Source organism: Suillus plorans (assembly GCF_016647745.1).
Source record: "Suillus plorans strain S12 chromosome Unknown HD556scaffold_20, whole genome shotgun sequence".
NCBI classification, from domain to species: Eukaryota; Fungi; Basidiomycota; class Agaricomycetes; order Boletales; family Suillaceae; genus Suillus; species Suillus plorans.
This window is the reverse complement of record NW_024537404.1, coordinates 265,504-293,130: the sequence shown is the minus strand read 5'-3', so window position 1 is coordinate 293,130 and position 27,627 is coordinate 265,504. Positions and strand designations below refer to the sequence as shown.

Here is a 27,627-nt window from a genome sequence, read left to right as displayed (position 1 = left end):
CTTACTCGAACTATGGGATGAGATAGGTGTTCCGCATGATCAAGCTAAACAGCTTTTCGGATCAACTCTAACAGTGATCGGGTTCAAAATCGATCCTAATGCTATGTCGGCGACTCTACTGTCTCACAAGAAGAACGAGCTTATTCAACACTTACGACAGTTCTGCAGAAAGAAATTCTGATGGACGCTTTGTGAGTTCCAACAACTCACTGGCTGGTGTGAGTGGAGTTTCAACATTTTCCCGCTGTTGAAGCCAGGACTTTCAGCGGTATATGAGAAGATACGAGGGAAAGATAAGCCTCTTGCCCGTCTTCACATCAATAATCATATCATCCACGAATTAACTTGGATGGCCAACCACATGGAGAATTTGCCAGGTCTCTTATTCTACAAGTCCCTGGACTTTGACCCACGGTCGGATGACGTGGTCGTCGCCTATACGGACACATCCGGATTAGGCCTGGGATTGTGGTTTCCTAACGACAACTTCGCAGGCCAATCAGAGTTACCTATCGCACCACCAACGGAAACTATCTTCTTTGCCGAAGCTCTTGCTGTCTGCTCTGCAATATATGCCATCCCAAACATGTCAGAGCCTCCTGCGCAAATGCTGATATACACAGATAACGCAAATACTGTGGCAATGTTCCAGTCCTTACGTGCTCACCCTCCATATAACTCTATCATACTCGCAGCAGTCGACGTCTTACTCAAATTCAGTGTCGACTTGTGCGTTGAATTCATTCCCGGTTGTGAAAACGGGATCGCCGATGCCTTATCACGCTATCAGAACGAGAAGGTGTTGGAATTGGCTCCAGAAGCCAGCTTATACGACTTTGAACCCCCTCGAGAAGCGCTGGGGGCAGCCAAAAAATGATTACAGTGTCCGCTGCATCCAGGCAACCCGATAGGGTTGCCTGGACAAGAGAGCGTCTCCTATACGAACACTCTGTTGCTCTCGGATTCGCTATCGACTCTACCACGGCTTCAGCTTACAATTCCCACCTCAACTCCTACATCACTTTCTGCCGACTTCATCACCTTCCAATCGACCCCACGGTCGAGACTTTGTCTTTTTATGTCGTCTGGTTATCACACCACATCGAGCCACGCTCGGTGGATTCATATTTATCGGGCATCGCAAACCGACTGGAGGATACGCACCCAGCCGTTCAGGAAGCCAGACGTTCTTCAGTCGTAACACGGACGCTGAAAGGGTGTAAAAGGAGGATGTCAAAACCCATCCAACGAAAGTTACCTCTTTCGTTACTAGTGACGTTCCGGCCCGGCTTGGGCTCAAAGCCCCGGCTTAGGCTTGGCCTGGGGGGGCTTAGGCTTGCCATATTTTAAGCCTAGGCCGTGAGCCCAAGCCAGCCCAAAGCTGTGGCTTGAGCCGTACTAGGCCGCGGCTTGGTGGTATGCAAAGTTGTAGATTCGTAGTATAGTAGCACAAGAAAATACATGAAGTAACGCTACTCAGAAACCTCGTCATCATCTGAAATCAAAGCATCCCAAGCATCCTCCTTGTCTGCAATAACATCTCCGGTCCTCTCCTCACTGTCAGCTTCCAATTCAGAGTCGTCAAATTCCTCCGATTCCACAAGAGAGGATGGTCCAGGCTCGCGAAAGATAAGGTTGTGTCGTATCACACATTTGAGACATTGGAGAGCTTCAACAATGTCTCCTTTAAGCCGGTTCCGTCGTTTACTGATGGTTATGCCACCTTGTGAGAATGCATGCTCGATTGAGACTGATGACGACATGATGGATAGGTAATCTCGTGCGAGCGAGGCCCATACTGGATATCTTGGTGCATTTATCTTGAGCAAAATTGACATCAGTACGAATTTTCCAAGTAGTGCAAGCCATAGAACGTACCCCCCACCAATGAATAGCAGATACACCTGCTGTTAGAGCTGCCTCAACAGTCTCCAAATAGCTCATAAATTTGGCCCTCCATGGCCGTGATGGATCGCCAATGGAAGTAGGGGTGGGGTTCATAAGTAAGTCGTCCTCCGAATCGCTGATGACTTCGCGGATGAGTGACTTGAGACCACCTGCCTTGCTTTTCTTGGATGTGGGCTGGGATGACGACAAAAACGTAGTGTCTTCATTCAGCTCACGATAACGAGCTTTGAACTGGCAGCAAAATCAGACTATTGTGCAAAGCCAAAAAAAAGCTCGACTCACCACTTCCTCCGCAGTGCTTACCACGTCATCATGCAAATTTTCTGGCCAGTGGCGCTTGAAATAAGTCATTTTCCCTACTGGATCAAGCACTACATTTGCAAGCATTAGAGTGATTATTGAACAATGAATAACAACTTACAGATTGCCATTATATATGCAGGGGACTGCATTGTCTTCTCGTAGTACTCGTCTACCTTGGCAGCAGCTGCTTGAAGGGACGTAGCGAACGATGCATACTTTGACCTTTCGGCGCACGAAGACCAAGCCCTGTAGAGGGTTTCAAGCGCTGGGATTGCGAGATGCAGAGTCGAGCCACGTTCAGATGAGAATGCTTGCTGTGCGACATCGGAATACTAAACAAATTAACATAAGAAGTTAGTACACATAAATTAGAAACTCTCGTACTGAAAGAAGATCAGTGAATTGGCCGACACGTGTCCATTCACCAGCTGAGAGTTGAAGAAAGTCGATCTTGGCACGTTTTGCCAAGTCACGCTCTTGACGACCTATCTCGTATACAAAAGTATCAATGTGCTAGAGCCGATAATAAGCATCAATGAGTAGAAGTATGACAATATGAAATATGTACCTCCTTGTTTGTCTCGGCACAATTAAGCATAATATATGTCGAGGACCAACGAACTTTCATGTCAATCAACAGTTGGGTTGGTTGAGACACTCCTGCTTTGGTCTGCACACTCCGGTACATTTCCTTTCGCTTCGCGGATGACCGTTCCTGCAGGACATCAATATATCTTAGTAGTGTCATATGATTCTAACGAAAATGAATGTACCTTGACACAAATACTTTGAACAAGGGCTATTTCATCCCGAGTGGTCGGTTCATGACTTTTTGGTTCGTGTGGGTTGTAATACAGCGATTTGCTGTACGTGCTGATCAGACTCTGTGTTGCAAGATTAATGACGTGAGCCAAGCAGCTGCACAAATAATGAGTGTCATAGCGAGTTCGGACAATGACAGGACTTACTTGATTTTGCGCTGGCGCCAGGGAAACACTTTGTTATATTTAGCCTCGTATAGGCGTGCAAATTCTTGTAGTGTCGTCCCATTGTTTGCAGCATTGTCGCAGGTGACATGCCCAAGCTAAGTTATATGAGCGCTGTAGGATGTCATAGTCAAATAAACTGATTTACCTTCTGTGCAATCCCAACACGATCGAGAATTTTGAATAAGGCCCCGCCCAGCCGCTTGCCGCTATGTGCATTGTTGACTTTCGTGAACCCGAGGAGTGAGCTTTCAATTTCCCATTGCATGGGCACCTTCTCTTCAATGCCCCGTGACAGCAAAATAACCATCGATGTTCTCCGCTTGCCATGCGCCGCAGGTGGTATTAATGTTTCCCTTGACAGCAGCACTCTATGAAGCCCAATGAGACAAAATACAACAAACAGACATCAAACAGACATCACTCACATTCAGCGTGGTCCTTAGCCTTGTAAGGTGGTTTTTAAACATTCTCATAATTTCGGCACGAGTGCCCTTCCTACCCGGAATCTTGACTCCGTTGGTTGCGCGAGAAGCAACATGAATCAGCTCTTGAAATTTAGGGTGCTCAAGCGCTTGTATAGGCTAGAAAAATAAGCCGTCAGTCGTGGTTTTGAATTGAGGAAGGCAGACATACCTGATCAGTCGCCACAAGCCATTCAATGGCAGCTTGTCTGAACAACTTGTCAGAATACGGTACGACTCGTTCGGCCTTGTGTTCAGTGAGATGGGCATTGATCCTCTGCTGCGCAGCGTTCTCCTTGCGAGCCTTGACGTCGCCAGGTAACATTGATTCAAATGAATGTTGGTTTGCCCATTTGCGATACTTGCCGGAAAAATGGGCCTCAGCGTGGCGACGAAGGGTGGTGATTTCATTGACAAGGACACATTTTTTCCTACAAACGAGTGAGTGAGTAGTATGAGAGTACAAAGGTAGACTTACGGGCAAACACTGCACTTTCGGTGTTTCTTCACTTTGCCATTGGCCCTGGTTTGCTCAAATGTCGCTCCAAAGAATGCGTCGATATCAGTAGTTTTGCCTTCCCGAGACAATCCTGGGTCCGCAATAGAGACATCAATGTCGATGAGAACCCCATCTCCATCAACCAACTTGGGGGACTGCTCTGGGGCCTTCTGTTTCTTTCTACGAGGCTTAGGGTTGGTACGAGCATTCTCGCGGACTGAGTCGTGGTCTTTGTCAACAGATTCATCTTCGATGTCGACAAAGGCATCATCAGGATGCAAGCGTTTGTTGGATGAGGGAATAGGTGAGGGTGGGGGAGGCACGTTGGACGAGGAAATAGCTGTGGGTGGGGGAGGCACGGGCTTGGGTTGGGCAGAAACCTCCAAAGCACGCTTGGCTGCCTCTGCGGCACGGAATTCATTGATGGCTTTGGTTTGGGATGGAAGGGCGGCCTTCTCCGAGTGTTGGAGGAGAGCAGCAGTGGGTTTGATCCTGTGTATGGGACGAGAATGCACGATAGGTTCATCTTCACTATCTGTGTGGACTGTGCTGGTCATTGCAGGCTGCTAGGTAGATACAACACATATACACGTACCACATATAAAAAATCGAACGTGATTCAAAAACAGATTAAGTTTGCGAAGGCAGCGAAGTTGAAGCGCCAGGCAAGACTGTAAAGGCGCATGGATTGCTGAATGTTTGCTTTTCAAGACCGGGGTAAATATCAGCGAGCTTTAATAACATGACAACGGCGACTCACTGTGATCTCATTCTGACATACCTCATGGTATGATTGACTGAGAAGCTGATACCGATCGCAAGATGGCAACATAAACATAAACAGAAACTTACATACCGAAATAGATAGTGCACTGCTAAGCCACGGCTTGGGCCAGCGGCTTAGGCTTCGCAAAATTGAAGCCTGGGCCAAAGCCCTGGTCAGGCTGTGTCCTGGGCCTGGGCTGGGCCTGGCTCAATCAGGCCCGGCTTGGCCTGGCCCGGGGCTTGAAGCCGAGCCGGAACATCACTATTCGTTACATAACCTGTTGCGCATCAATGCGTCCATCAGGAATGATGCAGATCATGACGACTGTTTGTTCCTCGTGCTACTATTCACAGGGTTCATCATGCTGCAAAGGTTGGGTGAACTTACTTGGCCAGACGCAGCCCAACATCAGTCCTATCGCAAAGTCGCGCTGCGCCACATGCTGTCCTTGACGTCCACAGTGTTTTCTTATCTCCTGCCTTATCAGAAGACCGACAGTCTAGGGAGTGGGACCACCATCCTTGTCCTGTCGGATTCAGTCGTAGGTTTCGACGCACTGCCATTGCTGAAAAGATATTTGGCTCACCGGGATCGGGCGTTCCCATTCAGACCGGCCTTGTGGTTGACTAGTGCTGGGAGGATACCAACTCAGAGTTGGTTTCTACAACGGCTACATCAACATTGCGGGTCAGAGATGTCGGGACACTCGATGCGTGCAGGAGGTGCTACTGCTCTCGCAATCGCAGGAATGACTCCAGATCTGATTCAGGCTGCCGGTCGATGGTCCTCCAACGAATTTCAGAAGTATGTGCGGCTGCACCCCTTTCTACTCAACGCCCTATTGCATGGCTCAGCACGAGCGCCATGATCAACTATTGATCTTTCTCATTCATCCCTCCTATTTTCAACTTCACACAATGAAAAGGCACCAAGACCAGAAAATAAACGACAACATATATATATATATATATAAAAATTAGCCCTTTAGCATGTCCATCGTGCCTTTCATCACTCACGTTTTTTCCTTCTTGCCATAGTATTAGTTTGCTCGCTCAAGTTTCCCCTTTTCCGTTCGCTCACTCGAGCTTTCCCTTTTCGGAGCCTTGAGCTCTTCGTCATCGAGCCTCGCAGCTCTTCGTCATCAAGCCTCGCACCATTTTGCTTTACGCCGCTCTGTATTATATTTGACTCGTGGTTCGCAATAAAACTTGTTCGAGCCACTTGGCAGTGTCAGCACCCACCTTGTCTCCGCCATCTCCTTGTCTCAAAACAACCGCCTTCTTGCAAGTGCATCATATTGGGATAAAACAGTGCGTCTATGGAATCTCAATACCAAACTCCCAGTCGGACTACCCCTCCATCACTGGCACCAAAATCATTTGCGCTCTGCAGCCATTTCCCCTGATGGAAAGTCGCTAGTCACAATAAAAATGCTTACACATGGAACATTTATGCCATCCTCAAAGAAGCTGGCCTTGAAGACTTACTTCTCATGGGTACAAATATTGTGAGTGGCAAAAAATCATCTGCTCTCTCTCTCACTAACAATGTATGCTGTTAGGCACCAAAAGACAGACTCGAAGACAACGCATCTCAATACAGTTCAGAAATTCAGCACACACCTAGCTCTTCACTCAATGGCAAGTCGAAAGTATGTACTGTGTTTCGCATCCTTCTCGTCCATTGTAACAGTAACATTCCAGGCTGATGCTACGCGTTGTCCTGACCAGTTTGGCGATGTCGATGAGTTTTCATCAGCATTTTTTGCCAGTATGAAAGTTTATGTGCGTGATCAGTATTTCAATGGTTTAGTTCTCATCTAGACAAATGTGCTCTCAGTCCTCCCCAGTGGGTGGTGCACACCCCCACTCCTCTGTAAATGCACTTTTCGCTCTCCTTTCCTTGCTCCTCCACCGCTTTCGACCCCAAAATGATGCACCAGATGGGCTCCAGCAACCCTCCACACCTTTACGGTTGAATCCGCATGTGCTCCTAGCTCGCCTTTCCTCACTTTTACCTCAATCTCCACTCAGCCCTGACGAAGAAGCCAAACCTCATCCCACAATGCCTTTCAGTTCGCGTCCAGATGCACTCATCAGCCAGCTGTTCTCATTCTTCCACTCTCAACCCCGCACCAATGAGACAGTCGAACTCCCACAACACCCAAGCAGTCCTCGTGTTGTCAAAGTAGCTGCAGTACGGGACAAGCAGGTATGCCTCTCCTGAGTGTCTTTATCACCACTGTGGTTTAATGCTGTTTAGTCTTTGGTTGTCGCTCGGGGGCCAAATTTCATGAAAGCAAAACGAGCATATGACCAAAACCAAATCGCACGGCCAAGCCCAGGCGCTGTCATCGCACAATCAGCCTGCCAATGCCTCAATATCTGTGACACCTCCTACTCCAGGTGCTAGCCATGTCTAGGGATCAGCAGGGGTAAACCCCTGGGTATCATAAGCCCAACCCACACCCCTACCCCTGGAGGGTCTTACCCCTCAGACCAAGGGTCAGGGGTAACCCAGGGGTATTATAAGGGTACAAGGGTATCACAAGGGTACAGGGGTATTATCATCATCTAGGCTAGAAGATATAGTAGGCTGACTTTAATTTATGCTTCTTGAGTCCTAGCCAAGTGTGTAGATGAGACTCAAACCATGGGCAAGTAAATCTTATACATTATGAACCATCTAAACTAACTTAAATGTTTCCTTTGATTGTATTTTACTTATATCATACTCAAATAAGAGCTAACTCACAATATAAGATCACAATAAGCCCAATAACCATTATATTGTTGAGAACTTCAAAATTTTATACTTATCAATCACTCCTATGGTAATCAATTTGGGGATGTATTATGCCTAGGCCCAGGGGTACTACCAATTGTCCAGGGGTACAGGGGTCTCCAAATCCAAACCCATACCCCTACCCTCAAGTACCCTTACCCCTGACCCCCAGGGGTTACCCATACCCCTGCTGATCCCTAGCCATGTCACAGCAGGTACAGCAGCCAGGCTATGCTGTCATATTTATGCATAACCATGGCTAACTACAGGTATTTTGGTTATGCATGGCTGTTGCTAATCCCCAGACCCATGTATTTTATGCATAATGGTGCCTGCACCTCATTGATCCTTCCCACAATATTTCCACACCTCATAGCTTCGCATTTTTGGCCACCTGCCATGGGAATTACCCCACAACACCCAAAACATTACCCAATATGTTATACCCCACAATTTCAATTATTCCCACACCCTCCCCACTTCACTGCAGCTTCACCACCACACCACAACAGGTCCCCCTTTATATACAAGTAGTTTAGTATATATGTGTACAATATAACATAATAGACTGCTTTTTTTGTTTGTTTGTGTCACTGCTCCTCCTCCAGGAGCAATTCAACATAGGGTAGGGTACAGAACACTTTCGCATTTTTGCCAATAGATAAGAAATTGAGTGTGGGAAAGTTCAAAGACCCAAAACATCGAAAATGGTCAGTTGGGTAGTAGTAGGACTTTAATACTGAGTTAACTCAGATATACACCACATCCCTTCCACCACCCTCCAACCTCAGGGCAGTATGTAGTATAGGTTTTTTAGTAGTCTACCATGTATCCTACATATTTTCAATGAAATATCTGACCTGTACCATATATAAATGTGATTTTGTGTATAAAGATGTCAATTGTCACTTTTCACACATATGTCATTTTACTTATCATTCAGTCAGTCCTTCATGGATCTTTCTAAAACTTCAGATTCATTATCAGGGACATATAAGAGAGGTATTACAGGTCTCTGATTATTTATCACAGGCTTGATTACTATGTAGGATTCTTATCAGTAGAAATACCCCCTATACATCAGATATCACATTTGCGCCCTATGTGGGGCTGATCCTTGGTATAGAACATATGTGAGAATGTACTACTAATTATATATGAGCAGAACTGGTCATTTATGCAAGAGTAAGGCACTCAAAAACATCAAAAGTATCAAAAGTGGGATTTTCTATGTTTTTGTTCCTGTAGCAAGATCCTATGTGTGTCCTGGGCCAGCTATATGATGTATCTACTCCAAGTGTACATAGAAATAGAGCCCTCACCTCAATTAAGGTCCGGTCCTTCAGGAAAAATTTTCACAGGGGGTGAACCACCAGGAGAGGGGGGATGCACCACACAACAAGGTCTTGTCCTATGGTCCTGGGCTTCTGATACATTGTTACTATTGTTTAATAGATTCTGGGAATCATTTTTCCAAGTCTGTCCACCCAGAAATAATTAAATGGGAACATATTCTGTGTTTTCTTGCATATGTGCTATATCTATTGATGTAGGGCGCTTCAGGGGGTCAAATAAAGATGGAAATATCTTCATATATACTCCTAAACATGTTCTGAATATAATAGAACACTTCCCCACCAAAGGGGCAAAAATGCGAAAGTGTTCTGTACCCTACCCTATGTTGAATTGCTCCTGGAGGAGGAGCAGTGACACAAACAAACAAAAAAAGCAGTCTATTATGTTATATTGTACACATATATACTAAACTACTTGTATATAAAGGGGGACCTGTTGTGGTGTGGTGGTGAAGCTGCAGTGAAGTGGGGAGGGTGTGGGAATAATTGAAATTGTGGGGTATAACATATTGGGTAATGTTTTGGGTGTTGTGGGGTAATTCCCATGGCAGGTGGCCAAAAATGCGAAGCTATGAGGTGTGGAAATATTGTGGGAAGGATCAATGAGGTGCAGGCACCATTATGCATAAAATACATGGGTCTGGGGATTAGCAACAGCCATGCATAACCAAAATACCTGTAGTTAGCCATGGTTATGCATCACCCTGCCATGAACAGGTGCAGCAGCTGCACAGTCACTACTCAGCCAATGGTGTGTCCAGATCGTGCTGTTTTTCTGCTGTGTATCTCCGTCACATGCCAGTGGTCATGAATACAACTAGCGTTGCAGCATATGCGCAACTACTTCATCTTCGCTTCTGGTGATTCTGCACTTATATCTTTTGATTCATGCCTTTGATATCATCAATCTTGTCCCCTCGTCGTAAGACTCGCGCAATGCATCAAGCTCGATTATGCTAATTGTAATGAGTGAAGGACAGTGTGTTTCTTATTGGTGCACGAGTGCACGTGACGACGCGACGCGGAGTGCAATTGATAGGATTCCAAACTGAACCATATATTATCGTTTGTCTTTGTATCGTCTTTCCCCTCAGTCTGTTCCATCGAGACTGAGGGTACATTCATTTTATTATCTCGCCACAGTAACTAGACACTAACGCATATCTGTACTAGTGGTTACTGTGTCTAGGTACTTAATCTCAGTCTGTTCCATCGAGACTGAGGTGTTTACTGTGTCTAGACTTAACAGGTTATGAGCCCTGCTCACTTGTGAACGAGTGGCAGAACCAGCTAGACCAACAGATCACCCAGGAACTAACGTACCAGGTTATAACACCTCGGGCGTGCAGTGCTTCGCGCAAACTTCAATCTAAGTTATTGAACTGTCTCGTTGTTTCCGTTTCGAGCGAGAAGCATCGAACGCGTTATTTCAAATCATACGCTTATATATCTAGGGGGTCTGTGAGGATTTCTCCCATTATCACACTTTCTCCCCAACTTCGTCAATCTCAATGCCTGTGCATACTCGTACCAAAAGTAATACAAACGCAACCTCGTCGATGTTGGCACCCGCCCCTACCCCGGTCATGCCTGCTGTCACGGCTATAACTCTTAGTCAGACTGATTTGGAAAAGATCGAGGTATTAGACCGCGGAACGAATAACTGGGGGATCTGGTCCGACAAAATGCAGAATTACCTCCTTTTGAAACACGGAGGCGGATATATCCTCGGGCTCATCATGCGTCCCAACCCATCTGCCGATCCGGCGAGCGCATCCCACTGGGACCTCAACAACCTTTGTATCATCGCAGCGTTACGCACACGTTCCAGTTCTGAGGAACAAGAATTCCTTCGCCCTTTCACTAATGCGTATTTAGCCTGGAATGCGCTGAAGTCCCGTCATGAGAAGGTTGGCCCTATCGCCCAAATCCTCCTCATACAACAAGCTTTAGCGATCCGATACCGTCGTTCCGAACGCCTCTCTACTACCAGCACCCAACTCAGTGAACTGGTCAGGTGTATCTACGCCATCGGGATACCTAAGGAGGAGGACTTCATCACCATAATGATGCTTAACGCTATGACAGATGACCTCCCGCATGTTCGGAATCATGTCGCCGATGCTCTGTCCACCAGTACTTCCACGAGCGCCACTGTTAGCGCTTACGGCCCTTCCAATATCCGTGCCCATCTGGATGTCGAGCAACAACTCCTCGACACCGAGAGGAGCAAAGGGGGGGATGTCGCATTACTTGCTAATGGTAAGGGCAGTGGAAATACCTCTGGTGGGCGGTCCAAGACCTGCACAGAATGCGGGCGTCAAGGACATTCCTTCTGCTGCACCAATTGCAACAGTTGGGGGCATCTCGCCAAAGACTGTTTCGCCAAAGGCGGCAGCATGGAAGGGAAACGAGAAGAGGTACTTGCTCGAAAACGCGCTGCCCGGGGAGCCAATACTAGCAAAGGAGGAGCTACTGCGAAGCCCGCCACCAAGCCCGCGTCTACGGGTAATCCAGGTGGTGTATGTTATGACATTGGGGGGCGCGCATACATCCTTGATGGTGAGACTCATGAAGCCATCTATATCGCCTCCCCTTCTGCTACCTCTGCTTCGTCACCTCCTGCTCCCACTGACACAGTGTCACATGAATTCGCTGGACTCGCCTATGATACTCTCACCCCTGCCTTTATTCGTGAGGTCTCTGAAGTGGACGATGATGAATTCACAGCGCTTTACTCCGCACTAGACACTTTGCAGACTAGCATCGACTGGCGTCAGCACAGCCAACCAGTCGACTTTGCGGGCATTACCTACAAGGCGCCCAACCAACGCCAGCGCACGATCGTGGATCCCTCTATTGTCCCTTTCTTCCTCGACAGTGGAGCTTCTGTTCATATCAGCAATGCCGAATCTGATTTCTTTAGTCTGCGTCCTATTCCCCCCCGCACCGTCAGTGGCATTGGGGGGTCCTCCATTCAAGCCATCGGCGTTGGCACACTCCGACTCGTTGTAGCTAAAGGGATCCATCTCATGCTCGACCACGTCCTTTTTATCCCGGCTGCTACCATACGACTCATCTCCGTGTCAAGTCTTTGCAGCGCACACCGCTGTGTCGCCTCTTTTGATGCTACCAGCTGTTGGGTCCAGGCCCGCAGTGGCACACGCATGCTCTCCGGTACCCTCACATCCCGTCGCCTATATGCCCTATCTGGTGGGCAGCTCTCTGCAGATCACGCCTTCCTGGCGCAGCGCCTCCCCACCCTACAATCCTGGCACCACTGTCTTGGTCACACAAACTACCGTGCTGTCTATGACCTCGCGCGCTCTGGTAACGCCACCGGTATGCCTATTACCCTTTCTACCAAACCTCCCATTTGTGATGCTTGCATTCTTGGAAAGCAGACCAAGTCTAGTGTTCCAAAAGTTCGCGTTGGGGAAAAGGCTACTAGAAGGTTAGGAGTTGTACATGTGGATCTCATGGAGCATCCGGACACTGTATCAGCAGCAGGCAATAAGTACATGATGGACATCATTGACAATTTTTCGTCCTACGCATGGTCAATCCCTCTTTCGGCTAAATCTGACGCCTTCCCTGCACTTCATGCTTGGGAGAAGGCTCGTGAGCTCGAAACCAACCTGAAGGTCAGTATATACCGATCAGACAATGGCGAGCTCAAGTCTGAGGCCATGCGAGAGTGGCTCCTCTCGCGTGGTACTCAACATCAGTTCACAGCGCCATATACCTCGGCGCAAAATGGTAGAGTTGAATGTTTGCATCGCACCTTAATGGGTAAAGCACGTGCCATGTGTATCGCTAGTGGAGTCCCTGTGAATTGATGGGACGAGTTTGTTTTAACTGCTTGTTACCTGTCTAATCGCACCCCGGTCTCCTCCCAAGCTGGCCACACCCCCTATGAATGATGGTACGATCAGAAACCAGACCTTACCCATCTCCGTGAAATCGGCTGCCGTGCTTTTGTTCTGATACAGAACCGACACAATCCGAAGGTCTATGAATGATCAGTTGAATGCGTGCTTATCGGCTATTCCCTCAACTCCAAGGCTTATCGTTGTTATCATCGGGAATCCCGCAAAGTATTCGTCTCTTATCATGTATCATTTATTGAATCGCACAATTCTGCTGATACCCCACTCCACCCTGGTGTAACTATTGAGAATGCTTCTGTCCCGCTTGCTCTTTTGCAATGCGCCTCCATCACTGACACCCCAGATGAGGAGATCCTTCCCTCTGCTGCGTCACCTATCCTCCCACCTAACCCAGGACCAGCCCCCAATCCCCCTGCTACTGACTTACCTCGTCGGTCCACTCGAACACCCGTGCTGTCTGAGCGCCGTTGCACAGCAGAAGGTATTCCTTACACTAATGCGACTCAACGCAATGCTCTGTCCTCATTGGCCTCTGCTGATCGACTTCGTACCCTACCAACAGTGCATGAATCTGACGAATCTGCACTGGCGGCGCTTGCTCATGAGGACATTGCCGACCTGGAAGCTGAGTTGGCTCATCTGACTGAGGCCTTTGCAGCCATCCCAGATGACTTCGACAACGAACATCCTTCTGATCCTGTCACTTACACTGAGGCAATGAACTCTGCACACGCAACCGAATGGACTCAGGTGATGCGTGCTGAGTTTGACTCCCTGCGCAATCTAGGTGTCTACAAGCTCGTACCCCGTTCTACAGTACCCACCAGCCGAAAGATCATGAAAGGTTGCCCCGTTTTCAAGCTCAAACATGACCAAAATGGGGATCCTGTGCGTTTTAAAGCACGCTATGTGTGCCGTGGCTATTCCGCAGTCTGGGGACAAGATTATACGAAGACGTCTGCACCTACAGCCCGCCTGGAGTCTTTCCGGATCTTAGTGCACATTGGTGCTGCCCTCAATTGGGAAATCGAGCAACTTGACATCAAGACGGCCTTTCTCTACGGTCTTCTAGACTCCGATGAGGTCTGCTACATGGAACAACCCAAGGGTTTCGTGGAACCGGGATATGAGAACCACGTCTGGGAGCTACAGAAAGGACTATATGGGATGAAACAAGGCGGTCTCATCTGGAATCGCACTCTTAATGAGGCTATGCTCGCTTGGGGTTTTGTCCGACTTAAAAGCGAGCACTGCATCTACTACCGTCGTAATAGCGCCGGCATACTCCTCGTTGCCGTTCATGTTGACGACTTCTTCACCGTAGGCAGCTCAAAGGGTGTTATCTCAGATTTTAAGACTCAAATCAAGACCAAGTGGCAAGTCTCTGAACTCGGAGACGCCCACTTCTGTCTAGGTATCGGCATCACTCGTGACCGAGTCCTTCGCACAATTTCTCTATCTCAGACCGCTCTCATTGATCGTATTGTCTCCCAGTTTGGCCTCAAGGATGCGGTGCCCGTCTCTGTTCCTATGGAACCAGGCCTCCACCTATCCCGCCGAGACCATTCCCCTCGCAATGACACTGAACGCGAACTCATGCAACGTACGCCTTATCGTTCCCTAGTCGGATCTCTCATGTACCTGGCTATTGGTACTCGCCCAGATATCTCCTATGCAGTCCAACAACTATGCAAATTCCTCGACTCATATGGCCGAGTTCATTGGGAGGCTGCAAAACGCATTGTCCGTTATCTCAAGGGGACCTGTGACTTCTGTCTTGTCCTTGGCGGTGAACACACTGCTCGCCTCATTGCATACACCGACAGCGATCTCGGCAGCTGCATTGACACACGCCGTTCTGTCAGTGGTTACTGTTGTTCCCTTGGCAGTGGCTTTGTTACCTGGAGTGCACGTCAGCAAAAGACAGTCACATTGTCAACCTGCGAGGCTGAATATGTTGCAGCATCGGAGGCAGGCAAAGAAATAGCCTGGTTACGCATGCTGCTCAATGAGATCGAATTCCCACAGGCAACTGCATCCCCGCTGATGTGCGACAACAATGGCGCGATTGTCCTCACCGAGGACTCCTCTTTCCACGCTCGTGTCAAACACATCGACTTGGCACATCATTCTATCCGGGAACGCGTATCATGTCGCCAGCTCAAATTGCACTACGTCTGCTCCAAAGATAACATCGCAGACATATTCACTAAAGCTCTACCAAGGAAAGATTATGAGTGTCTCCGCAATTGTTTGGGCCTACGGTGATTCATTCGAGGAGGAGTGCTTGTCACGTCTAGGGATCAGCAGGGGTATGGGTAACCCCTGGGGGTCAGGGGTAAGGGTACTTGAGGGTAGGGGTATGGGTTTGGATTTGGAGACCCCTGTACCCCTGGACAATTGGTAGTACCCCTGGGCCTAGGCATAATACATCCCCAAATTGATTACCATAGGAGTGATTGATAAGTATAAAATTTTGAAGTTCTCAACAATATAATGGTTATTGGGCTTATTGTGATCTTATATTGTGAGTTAGCTCTTATTTGAGTATGATATAAGTAAAATACAATCAAAGGAAACATTTAAGTTAGTTTAGATGGTTCATAATGTATAAGATTTACTTGCCCATGGTTTGAGTCTCATCTACACACTTGGCTAGGACTCAAGAAGCATAAATTAAAGTCAGCCTACTATATCTTCTAGCCTAGATGGTGATAATACCCCTGTACCCTTGTGATACCCTTGTACCCTTATAATACCCCTGGGTTACCCCTGACCCTTGGTCTGAGGGGTAAGACCCTCCAGGGGTAGGGGTGTGGGTTGGGCTTATGATACCCAGGGGTTTACCCCTGCTGATCCCTAGTCGCGTCGAGGAGGAGTATTGGTGCACGAGTGCATGTGACGACGCAATGCGGAGTGCAATTGATAGGATTCCAAACCGAACCATATATTATCGTTTGTCTTTGTATCGTCTTTCCCCTCAGTCTGTTCCATCGAGACTGAGGGTACGTTCATTTTATTATCTCGCCACAGTAACTAGACACTAACACATATCTGTACTAGTGTTTACTGTGTCTAGGTACTTAATCTCAGTCTGTTCCATCGAGACTGAGGTGTTTACTGTGTCTAGACTAGTGATGGAAAAGTCCGGTTCGGTCCGGTTCTCCAGGAAATTAGGAGAACTGTGGACTGGACCATCGGTTCGGTTCTCCTAGTAAGCAGAACCGTGGACCGGACCATCAGTTCGGTCCGAAAATGGTCCGGTTCTGGTTCAGTGAGGGTTCGAACCGAGAACCGGACCATCCAAACTAATAAAAATTTCGTCAAGAAAAATTATATTGAAACACATACACGACCTCCGGTCCAACGACGTCCACCTGCTCGCCAGGTACCCCATGGTTTTTTCAATGGAGTCTCACCAGCTTACGTGTGTCATCACTATCACTTCAATTTCATTTTCTTGACCTCTTTGTTCTCAGTCCTCTGCACAAGGCCGTTCCCACTCCTCAGAACCGCAAAGATAAAACTACATACTGACTTGCCATCGGTTCAAACAGGTTCGAACCTGTTCAGAACCGGTTCTGCAATTCTGCAAGTCCCTGAACCGCGGACCGGACCAACGGTTCGGTCCTCCCTATTGCCCGAACCTTGAACCGGACTTCGGTCAGGTTCGAAACGGTTCAGGTTCGAACCGCGGTTCAGAACCGGACCTGGCCATCACTAGTCTAGACTTAACATTTCTTACTTACCTTTTCCTTAATCTGTTTTTTTTCCATTCTTTTTCACATAAAAACTTGAATTAAACAAGAGTCTGTCACAACGACCCCAGTCATCGGACAATGACATTACGATTGTGAAACAAAATGCCTGTGATCAAGGGCTGTTAAACACCATCTCACAAGTCTAGCCCGAGGGTCCGGCAGTAACATCTGTTACAAATATTGAGGCCTGGTCTTTCGAAGAGTGTCAATTTTTATGTAACTATAACCTAGCCACTTTCTGGCGTCTTCTTTTCTTCCAAGTTCTCCATCTCTCTTAACTAACTCAACCTCAGGCGGCTGGTCTTTTCATGCTTGAGCTCATTGTGTATTCCATACCACCATGAGAAATATTCGTGGCAATTTAGTGGAGTTCCTGACTTGGATGATAAGTGTTGAGTTACAGCTTTTACGACTCGACGATTACGATGAACAATACCGACGCCAGCTATGTGGACCATGACTTTGAATCAAAGCACAGCCGTCGGCCATCTCTGAGCAGAGCAGAGGGTCAGTGGTCAAGCGACGCACTGAAGTCTTGGGAGGTTGTTGGGGATGCGGGTCAAAAGAGAGCTAACGGTGCATCTCTGTTTGCGCTTCACAGAGGGATCTTATCGATGTTAAGTACTCAATATTTTTGGAGAACGATGTGACACATGTTGCTTGTATTGAGAGCAAAAATGACCGAGAGGTTCAACTAATTTAGGTACAGCACGACCAGCACCCGGGGCCCACAAGGTAAGGCGATGTCCCTACATATTGCTCGCAGCCCAAAGATTCTGAAGAGGAGGCACATGGGCCGTCGCAGGTTATACTCTGAGGGGCTCTTGCTCTACTTACCCCAGTGACACCAGCAGCGACACTGGAAGCGGCAAGGATTGTGAGGTAAACGATTTGAACGAGCTTCATGGTATCTGGTATGACTATGCGTCAGCCCATGATGCGAACGGGTGAGCAAACCACATACTGACAAAGTCTGACTGCAATGTGCGTGACGTTGCTATGAAAAAGTCGTAGAAGAGCTAAAACATATCGGTTCAATAAAGTGTGCATAGTGTGGCGCAAGAGGGCTACTCACTACAACAGGAGGCGTTCGTCTCTGAGGCCTTTCCAACCCAACCACATTGATTTTATACTTGTTCTCGTGAGCAATAAAACTGCACTCGGAATTTTTTTTACCAAGATATGCAGCTCTGTTAACTAAATCCATCTCATCGGTAATACGCATGCAAGCCTGAGACGTGTCAAGTTGCTGGCAGCCAAATCCAAGTTGAACCGAGCCAGCGGGTTGTAGTGATCCAGCAGGAAGGATCATCAGCAAATTAGTGTTTGCACAAGATGAAATCTGTTGAGCGCTGAACGTTCTTGGAGCCTCAACATGGCCATCTCTGAGTGGAGCGCAAGGGACCTGGTCTGAGTCAAGTATCAGCTTTAAGTTGTCAAAGCTCGTCCAAGTTGGCAGCCGTGAATCAGAAGGCTACGCAGCGTGACGTACATGTGCCACGTGCCAAATTACATAACACGCGGACGTCAAACAGCGTACTATTTTTCTTTCTTTTCCTTCAGACTTGTGTGTATGATGACTCGGCTCATTTCTCCATACGCACGTCCTACCACAAGAAATATGGGCCAAAGCCCATAATGACGATGACCAACTTCGTTTACCACGGTGATCGACCTACTGTATAATCCAGATTCATCTTCCTGCTAACATCGTCACTTGTCTATAATCCCCCACCTGTATACTGCCCCACCCACTCACAGACCTATGCAGGTTGGCTGGTGCTTTCCAAGTGGTAGTGTCGAATATGATTTGATCACTGGGAAGCTCCAACCCATCGAGCCTGTTTAACGTCTCCTTGCAACACGTGCTTCCATTGACACGAGTCAAAATTTTCATGCTTGATTCCCATCCCAACTCTATATTTCTGCTGTTCCATCTTAATTAGTATCCGGCAGTATGAGGATTCCGTACTCATCCCAGGCATTACTTGCCTATACGAGCCTCGAGGGCCAACCTCAGGCATTATTAAGGAGCTTACTTATCACCTTCGGCCTGCTGTATTCCACAATAATCTGTATACATGCTTTGCTCTGTTCTATATGGATTATCGTGTTAACCAGCGCCTTGGTACCTTCAATGGAAATTGTCGAAAAGAAACTCCCGCGCCTCATTTTATCCGCCGTGTCTGTATCTGAATTATCAAGTTCGACTGACTTTTTGCGATGTAGATGCAACTCAGCCAGCACTCAGGGACCCAAATGATAAGGTACCATTCCTGTCGAACAGTTCAAAAGTCATTTTCAATTGAGCTGCGAGCAGCACTGCCAGCACGTAGGGCCTATCTGGTAAGGCGACGTCCCTGACTGGCACGAATGCGGTTGAGTGGAGCACTCGTCTACGCAGCGTAGAGTTGGTTTGGCCAAAGGTGCTGTCACCACCATACTGGCACTACTAACTGTGACACTGGAAGCTGCAAGGAGTACGAGGTAAGCGATCTGAACGAGCTTCATAGTGTCTAATATAACTATGCTTCAGTCTGCGATGCGACCGACGAATCTAGGGAAACCACACACCAACAGAAATTTTGATTGTGCGTTGTGCGCGGCGTTGCTGTGACAAAATCTCAGAAGAGCTATTATATGTTGCTCAACGAAATATGCATTAGTGTGGCGTAAGAGTGCTACTCACTGCAACAGGAGGTGTTCGTCTGAGGTCTTTTAAACTCAACCGCATTAATTTTATACTTGTTCTCGTTAATGCTGGGACTATCCTTGGAGAAAGTTTTATACCCAGCTGATGCACACTCCGATAATGAAATCCATCTTCCTGATAATTCGCACACAGTGGCGCAAGACACCAAGTTGGTAAAAGTGAAATTCAAGCCAGCGGTTACTGTACAGTATGTTGCAGTGACCACGGGAAGGACTATTGGTGGTAAACTGACGAGTATTTGCGTAAGGTCCAATATTGGTCACCACTAAGCGTTCTTGGAGCCTTGACATCGTCGTTTCTGAGCGCCGGGTGCACAGGTATTTGCAGGGATGTGGTCGAGTAACACCTTTATTTGGCCGCGCGGGTCAGAAGTAAATCCTAATATTTTAGCACGGCGTGGTGCACATGGGACGTGCCATTATTGACACGGAAAACTTTTGACCGAGTACTGGCTCGTCACGACCGTATCAATTATACAGCGAGTCGTGTTTCTGCTTCCCCATTAGTGCAGTGTGGTTGATTGCCGCACAACATTCAAGTACTTTGTTGCGCTAGATAACGTGCTTACTCCACAAATTTCCATCAGCAATTTGCTGCCATGGCAAATGTTATCTGCTCTGTTATAAGTTCTGCGCAGAATAGTGTTAGGACATAAACGCACCCCGTCTTCCTACCAATTCATTTTCGAGATTCCAAATCATATCTCATAAATAATGCATATCTCCTTCCGAGTTGTCCTCGCCGTTGTTGCTGCTTTGACAGTGTCTATGACTGTCAGTGCTGACAGTGAATGCCATTTAATCGGCGGCGATTGCAACACACAGGCAGATTGCTGTCATCCCTATAAATGCGTGCCAGTAGTGGATCTGAAGTTTGATGAGGTGAGTATGAGTAGTTCCATCCAGAATTTGTTGACTCACTGGCGTGGTAGCCTTACTACGTACTTATGTGTGAAAGCGTTGAATGAGCTACAGTGAGTCATGTTTCTGTTTTCCCATTGGTGCCGTGTGATTAATGGCACCAACGTGTAAGTAGTTCGTTGCGGAAATGCTTGTTTCTGAACAAATGTTACTGCTGCTGGAGCAATGGAGATTTTAGGATAGATAAACATCTCAAAACTTTGAATGCATAACTCGTGACTGAATTTTTTACGTCGCATTGTTTTCTCCTCGTTGTGAACCTCAGGAATCTGCGCGGAGGTCAAGCACGGCTTTCTGGAGCGTCAGTCCTTGACATCTGTTGAATGTCATGACGTCACGGCGTAAGCCGGTCGGAAGGAAAACTATTTGCGATCAACAGCCCAGCTAAAACGCGTTAGGCTGAAGGAAAAAGCTATACGAGCAGGCAAGGGCGTGTTGCATCGGACTGTTATAACGGCATTGAGTAGAGCAGTGTGGGTGAATAGTTGGTCACATACATTGAGTAAATCAGCGAGGCGAGGATTTTTAGCTGCACTTGTCTGAAAGAGAATGTTAGCGCACGGACAGATAAATATATGCACGTGGATGTATACATTAGGCTGCACTTGTAATCTACATAAATACTGTCTGCGATACTGAAACATAAGCTTTCAGTGTCACTGGCTTTTGGTGTAACGGTTGAGCGGACGACAGTCTTGGCCAGTGTCGCAACCACGCTAAGAAAACTACACACTGATAGAATGTTTGAGTGTGCGTTGTGCACGGTGTTACTATGACAAAATATTAGAAGAGCTATTATATGTTGCTCAATGAAATACGCATCATAGTATGGCGTAAGAGTGCTACTCACTGCAGCAGGAGATGTTCGTCTCTGGGGCGTTTAAACTCGATCGTGTTGATTTTATACATGTTTTCGTTAGTGCTGAGAGTATACTCGGAGAAGGTTTTATACCAAGCTGATGCACTGCGATAATGAAATCCATCTCCTTGGTAATTCGCACGCAGTGACGCAAGACGCACCAAGTCAAATTCAAGTCAAATTAAGCCAGCGGGTTACAGTATGTTGCAGCGACCACGAAGAGAATAAATTGACGAGTATTTGCATAAGATCCAATATTGGTCACCACTGAGCGTTCTTGGAGCCTTGACATCGTCGTTTCTGAGCGGAGTGCAGGTATCTACATGGATGTGGTCGACCAACACCTTTATTTGGCTGTGAGAGCCACGTGGGTAAGAAGTAAATACTAATATTTTGGCACAGCGTGATACACATGGGACGTGCCAATATTGACGCAGAAAATATTGACCGAGCACTGTCTCGTCACGACCGTGTCAATTTCGCCCGACAGTATTCTTTTTCTTTCGGACTTACGTATCATGACCTTGGCTCAATGCACGGCTATCGGCCATCTCTGAGCGGAGCACAGAGATAATGTTCAAGCAACACCTTGAACTTGTCAGAGCTTGTCAGGGACGCAGGTCAGAAGAGAGTCAACGCTGCATCTCTGTTTGTGCTTCACCGAGGGAACTTGTCTGTGCTAAGTACTCGTTCATTTTAGAAAATGGTATTACACACATTTTACTTGTATTGAGAAAAAATGACCGAGTTAACCCAAGGTTCGACTCATTGCGCTCTAGCTACTACAGCACATCCAGCAGGTAGAGCTCAAAAAGTGAGGCGTCGTCCCTGGGTCGCAGTTCGAAGGCTGTTGAGAGAAGCACAGGCCTGGACAATGTAACTTAGAAGAGCTGTGATATGAAATGCGCATAGTGGGGCGCAATAGGGTTACTCACTGCAACAGGAGGCGTTAGTCTAAGGCCTTTTCAACTCAACTGCGTTGATTTTATACTTGTTCTCGTTAGTGGTGAGACTATATTCGGAGAAAGTTTTATACCGAGAAGACATGCAGCTGTGACAATGAAATCCATCTCCTTGGCAAGGCGCACCAAGTTACCAGGTGATAGCCAAATCCAAGTCAAATAGAGCCACTGGCAGCCAGGAAGGATAATAGATGTAGAAAATTAGCGAATATTTGCATGGTCCAATATGAGCCACTGCTGAGAGTTCTTGGAGCATGGCTGTTTTTGAGCAGAGCGCAGGGATAGTGGTCAAGTGAAAGGGACGTAGCTATTTTGACGCAGTGTGACGCGCATGTGACGCGGCATTGACGTGGCACTGATGAACCTTGTTGGTGCTTTCTATGTGTTGGTATTCCAGGACTCCGTTACTGAGACGTTCGAGCTTCAGCCAAGAAAGTTCTGCACATTTTTTCCACCGTGACTATCACTCGTGTTGATCAACATCTATAAGCACCCAGCCAGAGTAGAGGTTTAGCATCCATGTATATAGATAAGCATTCGGACTATCTGCGTGATCGTATCAGCTTGCGATACCTTCTCGTACCCAATTAAAATGCCATTGTTGATATCGGAACATCCAGTGTATGCTATAGTTCGGACATATAATGTGCGGAGTGGCAAGATGCTGTCAAATATTTGTTAAAAGCATGAGCGTACTCCTTAGATGCACAGCACGTAGCACTGGCCGCAGACCTGTGCGCTTCATCTACACAGCAATGAAGCTGTCCCACAGCAAACATCAAGACACCGCATGGGACACACCTTAAACGACCTGAACGAACGTCTGCCCTCAACTCCCAACCAGACACCCATTGATCGCTGGTGGTAGAGCACTGGGCTAGCATGAACATTGTTTTTCGTGAGTGATGCTCTAGACTCTTCTGCCGTTTAGAGCTGACCACTTGCTTACTAGCAACTTCGGATACCCACTAAGATCTATTGCGTGTTCTCGAATTTTGCTGCACATCCATACACTGTCTCGCGAGTGAGGATCGAATCCTGTAAGCACGCTGTCTCGTGAGCAATGGTTTGCGTGGTGCTGACAAGCATCAAATTGAAAGGAGATAGGCCTGGACTCACTAGCAAACTTTGCCACTGCCAGATTATCTGATCTCGTTCTAAGATCTCGGCAAACTTCTCGCGTACACAGTCCACGATCTTCCAAAGTTTGAGATTCTGAGCGCGGAGCATGTATTACTCTGCGCCATGCCATATAATGCAAGGCCATACCGACTGGATAAGCGGCGTTGTACACTTGCGGGGCGGACGACACATCGTCACATGTTCGTTGGATGGCTCACTCCGACTATGGAGCTTAGAGAGCGGTGCACAGATAGGCGAGGACTGGCGGGACGGGAATGATGCAGTGCGGTCCATAGCATTGTCTCCAAATGGAAAGACAATTGCAAGCGGAAGCGAGGACGGGAAAGTGAGGTTGTGGGACGTCAAAACAAAAAAGGTCATTGCAAAATGGGCGAGACACACCAATGTTGTGTGTGCATTGTGCTGGAGTGCAGATGGCGAGCGACTAGCGAGTGGATCCTGGGATGGGACGACAAGAGTCTGGGATGTTAGCAGCAGCAAAACTGTCCTGACAATCGAGACCGGGCATGATTGGGTGTATGCGGTAATGTACTCGCCTGACTCTTCAAAACTTGCGACGAGCGGTTATAAGGAGAACGCTGTGCATATCTGGAATGCGAAGACAGGCGAACGTCTCAAAACACTTGAAATTCAAACACACAGCTGGGCTTTCGGCTTGGCATGGACGTCGGATGGAAGCAAGCTTCTTTCCAGTTCATATAGCCTGATTAGGATATTCGACACTGCCACTTGGCAGCAGATTGCCACGCTTGAAGACGGTCACAAGGACGTTGTCTTCGCCATCTCCTTGTGTCAGGACACCCGCCTCCTTGCAAGTGCATCATGGGATAAAACAGCGCGCTTATGGAATCCTCAAACCAACCTCCCAGTCGGACCACCCCTCTGTTACGAATGGGGTTTGCGCTCTGCAGCCCTTTCCCCTGATGGAAAGATGCTAGTCACTACTTGCGAAAATAAGAACGTGTACACATGGGACGTTTACGCCATCCTCAAAAAAATTGGCCTTGAAGACCTAATTTTCGAAGATGATCAGCGCATATCCCGCTCTTCGCTCGATGGCAAGACATTTTTGGAAGTACGTGCCGTGTTTCCAATACCTCTCATTCATTATAACAGTAACATTCCAGGCTGATGCTACGCAATATCCTGGCCAGTCAGGTGGACTCGAACACAACACATCTCAAGGCGGTTTAGATATACAGCACACATCACGCTCTTCGCTCGATGGCAAGTCATTTTTGGAAGTACGTGCCGTCTTTCCAATGCTTCTCATTCATTATAACAGCAACATTCCAGGCTGATGCTACGCAATATTCTGACCAGTCTGGTGGTGTCAATGAGCTCTCACCAACGTTTTTTGCCGGCATGGAAGCCGATGTTACTGTACGTAATCAGTATTTTTATTGCTTAATTCTTATCTAGACCTCTCAGACCTCTCCCATTGGTACACACCCTCATTTCTCTGTAAATGCACTCCGTTCATCGTTCCTCCGCCGCTTTCGACCCAAAAATGATGAAGCGACTGAACTTCCGGAACCCTCCACACCTTTGCGGTTAGATCCGCATGTGCTCCTAGCTAGCCTTTCCTCATTTTTACCTCGACTTCGACCTGGCACTGATGAAGAATCTGAACCTTATCCCACAATACCTTTCAGTTCGCGTCTAGATGCACTTTTCAGTCGGTTGTCCCCACCCTTGCGCTCTCAACCCCACACCAATGAGAATGTCGAACCCCCGCAACGCCCAAGCTGTCCTCGTGTTGTCGAAGTGGCTGCGATACGGGACAAGCAGGTATGCCTCTCCTGAGTGCCTTTATCATCGCCGTGGTTCAATGATTTCTGTTCAGTCTTTGGTTGTCGCTCGGGGGCCAAATTTCATGAAAGCAAAACGAGCAAATGAGCAAACCCAATCGCACAGTCAGCCTACCGATGCCTCGAGACCCGCGACACCTCCTGTTCCAGGTGCTAGCACTACCACAGCAGGTACAGCAGTCGCACAGTCACTACTCATCCAATGGTGGACCCAGATCGTGTTATTTCTCTGCTGTGTATCACCATCACACGCTAATAGTCATTGATACAGCTAGCGTTGTAGCATATGCTGAACTGTCTCACCTTTGCTTCTGGTGATTCTGCACTTATATTTCTTTCGTTATGCCTTTCAGCACATCATCAATCTACTTTCCTCGTCGTGATTCGTTGTCTATGCGATATTTTTGATATTCGACGTTTTCGCCTTCAAACAAACGCGTGTCCTTCTGCACCGAAGGCCACAAGGTCACACTGCAGGAAGATTGTGACTTTGGCAAACACCACACCCACTGAATGTACGTTGTCAGCACTTTGAATATATTGCACCGTTAGTATGCTCCATACCAAGAGCAGTCCCTATCTGCCAACCGTGATATTAGGCGTTCATCCAAGCTACAGCAACATAACCTGTAGAGGGTTGTTTAGAAGTATTTCAAGAAATACTCACAGTTGGTGTCGCTGCTTTTCGAACAGATAACAGAATTGCTCTTCGAAGCTTCACTCTAGGTTCGTACCTTTACTTAGATGCCCTTCGAACATTGTTGATATTCTTCCAAAAACATCAATGTTCCTTTCGCTTTGAGAGCACCTCAAATCGGAGCTGCAGTGCCATCGCCTGGTCTTGTTTTCCTCGACTGACATGTGAGGAAATTCTGGCAGGCGATGGCGCTGCATTTTGAGCAGGTTGCAGAGTTGTTTCGCAGAGTTGAGTTTCACTCTAGGTTCGCACCTTTGCTTAGTTGAGTGATCCTTTGAATGCTATTGATATTCTAGCGGAAAAATCAAATGGAAGTACCTGAATTGAGTCGCAGCGTCACCACCCTCAAATCTATTTTGAAATATGAAGAAATTCTTGTAGGTGGCAACGCTGCATTTTGAATTGCATCATTGCTCCGTTCTAGGTTCGCGCTGTACCTTGGTTGTTGGACACAGCACTCACACTGACCACGTATCCCTGGCAGTTTTGCTATCTCTTTCACCAGTACCCCTCCTGGTACAGGATAAATGCAGCGCCACCCAGCACCACTGCGAGATGATTGTCTTCAGTCCACTTGGACTCGTTGCAGACCCACGCAGTAGCCCCAATGTCCAGCACCACCACTTGTTTGATCAATAGTCATTTCCTTTTTTGTTCGCAGGCAACACTCTGCCGCCTCCTTTGAATCTTGACGCTTTGATCTGCAACACCAAGGTAGGTCTCCAGCTGTTACAGTTGACATCCTCTCACAATTCTGCATATCTAGACTGTCTCTAAAGCTCAACAAGATCTCAAATCATATCTAATACAGATGGCGACACCTTCGTCCTCATTTCAAATTCCTTGTTCGATTCGGGTAGTGACATTTCAAAAAACCTGATGCACGACCTCGATAATATGGAACTAGCGGGAGAAGAAAACCAGTTACTATGTAAGTCACTTTCTGGCGTTACCGGTGGCTCATTTTCTTCTAAATTTTCCGTCTCTCTCAACCAACTCAATCATAGACGGCCGGACCACCTTGGTCTTCTCACGCTTGAGCTCGTTGTGTATTCAATACCACCATGAGAAATATCCATGGCGATTGAGTGGACACATGGAGTTCCTGACTTGGATGACGTGGCTGGTGTGTGCGTGCAGTGGGATTCGGAACGACAGGGCGATTTAGCAATAAGAAGAAGTACAAACGAGCATGGCCGGAAGTGAGAGTTGATCTGCCCGGCGCTTGAAGCTTGAAGGTCCAGGCTCGTCATCTGACTCGGAGATCTCTACAGCCTTGGATTTCCTCTCGCGCTTGGTTGGCGTTGGTAAGATGCCAATTCGTCGACATTGGTTTACATTGTGCACAGATGGCACAGATCCACCGTGCTCAAACGATTTCTCGTGCTGTGAACTCAATAGCTAGCCAGGGATTGATTGTACATATCGTTCTCTAGAAATTTATAGTGGTGAATTGTAGCGGCGCTGTCTGCTTTGCAGACCAATACATCCGGAGAGCAAAAATGACAGAAGATTCAACCAGTTTGACCACAGCACTGCCAGCACCCAGCCTGCGTATAGTAAGGTGATGTCCTTTCTATGCAGTCCAAAGATTGTTTAGAGGAAACGCATAGGCCTTCGCAGGTTATTAGAGGAGGCGATGCTGCCATCGCCCTAGTGGCAATGGCAGCGGCACTGGAAGCAGTGAGGAATGTGATGTAAACGATTTGAAAGAGCTTCATGGTTATGATTGATATCTGGTATAATTATGCATCAGCTGATGTGACCTTGTGAGGAAACCCCACACCGACAAAAGACTGATTGTCC

At 47.4% G+C, this 27,627-nt stretch overlaps 5 protein-coding genes across 5 annotated transcripts; 2 read left to right on the top strand and 3 right to left on the bottom strand.

Moving 5' to 3' along the window:
* Positions 1–3,568: 3,568 nt before the first annotated feature.
* HD556DRAFT_1234915 (uncharacterized protein) lies at positions 3,569–4,082 on the bottom strand (the record flags this gene model as incomplete). Its single annotated transcript, XM_041297702.1, has 2 exons — positions 3,569–3,781; positions 3,834–4,082. Coding segments are annotated over 2 exons (462 nt in total), but the record flags the coding sequence as incomplete, so codon positions are not given.
* A 13,265-nt stretch (positions 4,083–17,347) lies between these two features.
* Positions 17,348–18,178, bottom strand: HD556DRAFT_1362265 (uncharacterized protein). The gene is made up of 3 exons (XM_041302665.1): positions 17,792–18,178; positions 17,681–17,735; positions 17,348–17,627 (listed from the first exon to the last, which is right to left on the bottom strand). The coding sequence occupies exons 1-3, from the start codon at positions 18,026–18,028 to the stop codon at positions 17,416–17,418; spliced, it is 504 nt and encodes a 167-aa protein (XP_041161657.1). The 5' UTR covers positions 18,029–18,178; the 3' UTR covers positions 17,348–17,415.
* Positions 18,179–18,881: 703 nt separating this feature from the next.
* HD556DRAFT_1362261 (uncharacterized protein) lies at positions 18,882–19,350 on the bottom strand. The gene is made up of 2 exons (XM_041302664.1): positions 19,037–19,350; positions 18,882–18,983 (listed from the first exon to the last, which is right to left on the bottom strand). Exons 1-2 carry the CDS (start codon positions 19,225–19,227, stop codon positions 18,953–18,955), a joined length of 222 nt encoding a protein of 73 aa, XP_041161656.1. The 5' UTR covers positions 19,228–19,350; the 3' UTR covers positions 18,882–18,952.
* A 4,075-nt stretch (positions 19,351–23,425) lies between these two features.
* HD556DRAFT_1526464 (WD40-repeat-containing domain protein) lies at positions 23,426–25,709 on the top strand (the record flags this gene model as incomplete). The annotated part of the gene is made up of 5 exons (XM_041309312.1): positions 23,426–24,388; positions 24,441–24,557; positions 24,610–24,696; positions 24,745–25,104; positions 25,160–25,709. 5 exons carry the CDS (start codon positions 23,426–23,428, stop codon positions 25,388–25,390), a joined length of 1,758 nt encoding a protein of 585 aa, XP_041161655.1. The 3' UTR covers positions 25,391–25,709.
* A 719-nt stretch (positions 25,710–26,428) lies between these two features.
* On the top strand, positions 26,429–27,522 carry HD556DRAFT_1307220 (uncharacterized protein; the record flags this gene model as incomplete). Its single annotated transcript, XM_041300012.1, has 7 exons — positions 26,429–26,459; positions 26,483–26,539; positions 26,633–26,752; positions 26,829–26,947; positions 27,053–27,128; positions 27,301–27,380; positions 27,406–27,522. 7 exons carry the CDS (start codon positions 26,429–26,431, stop codon positions 27,520–27,522), a joined length of 600 nt encoding a protein of 199 aa, XP_041161654.1.
* Between the last annotated feature and the right edge of the window lie 105 nt (positions 27,523–27,627).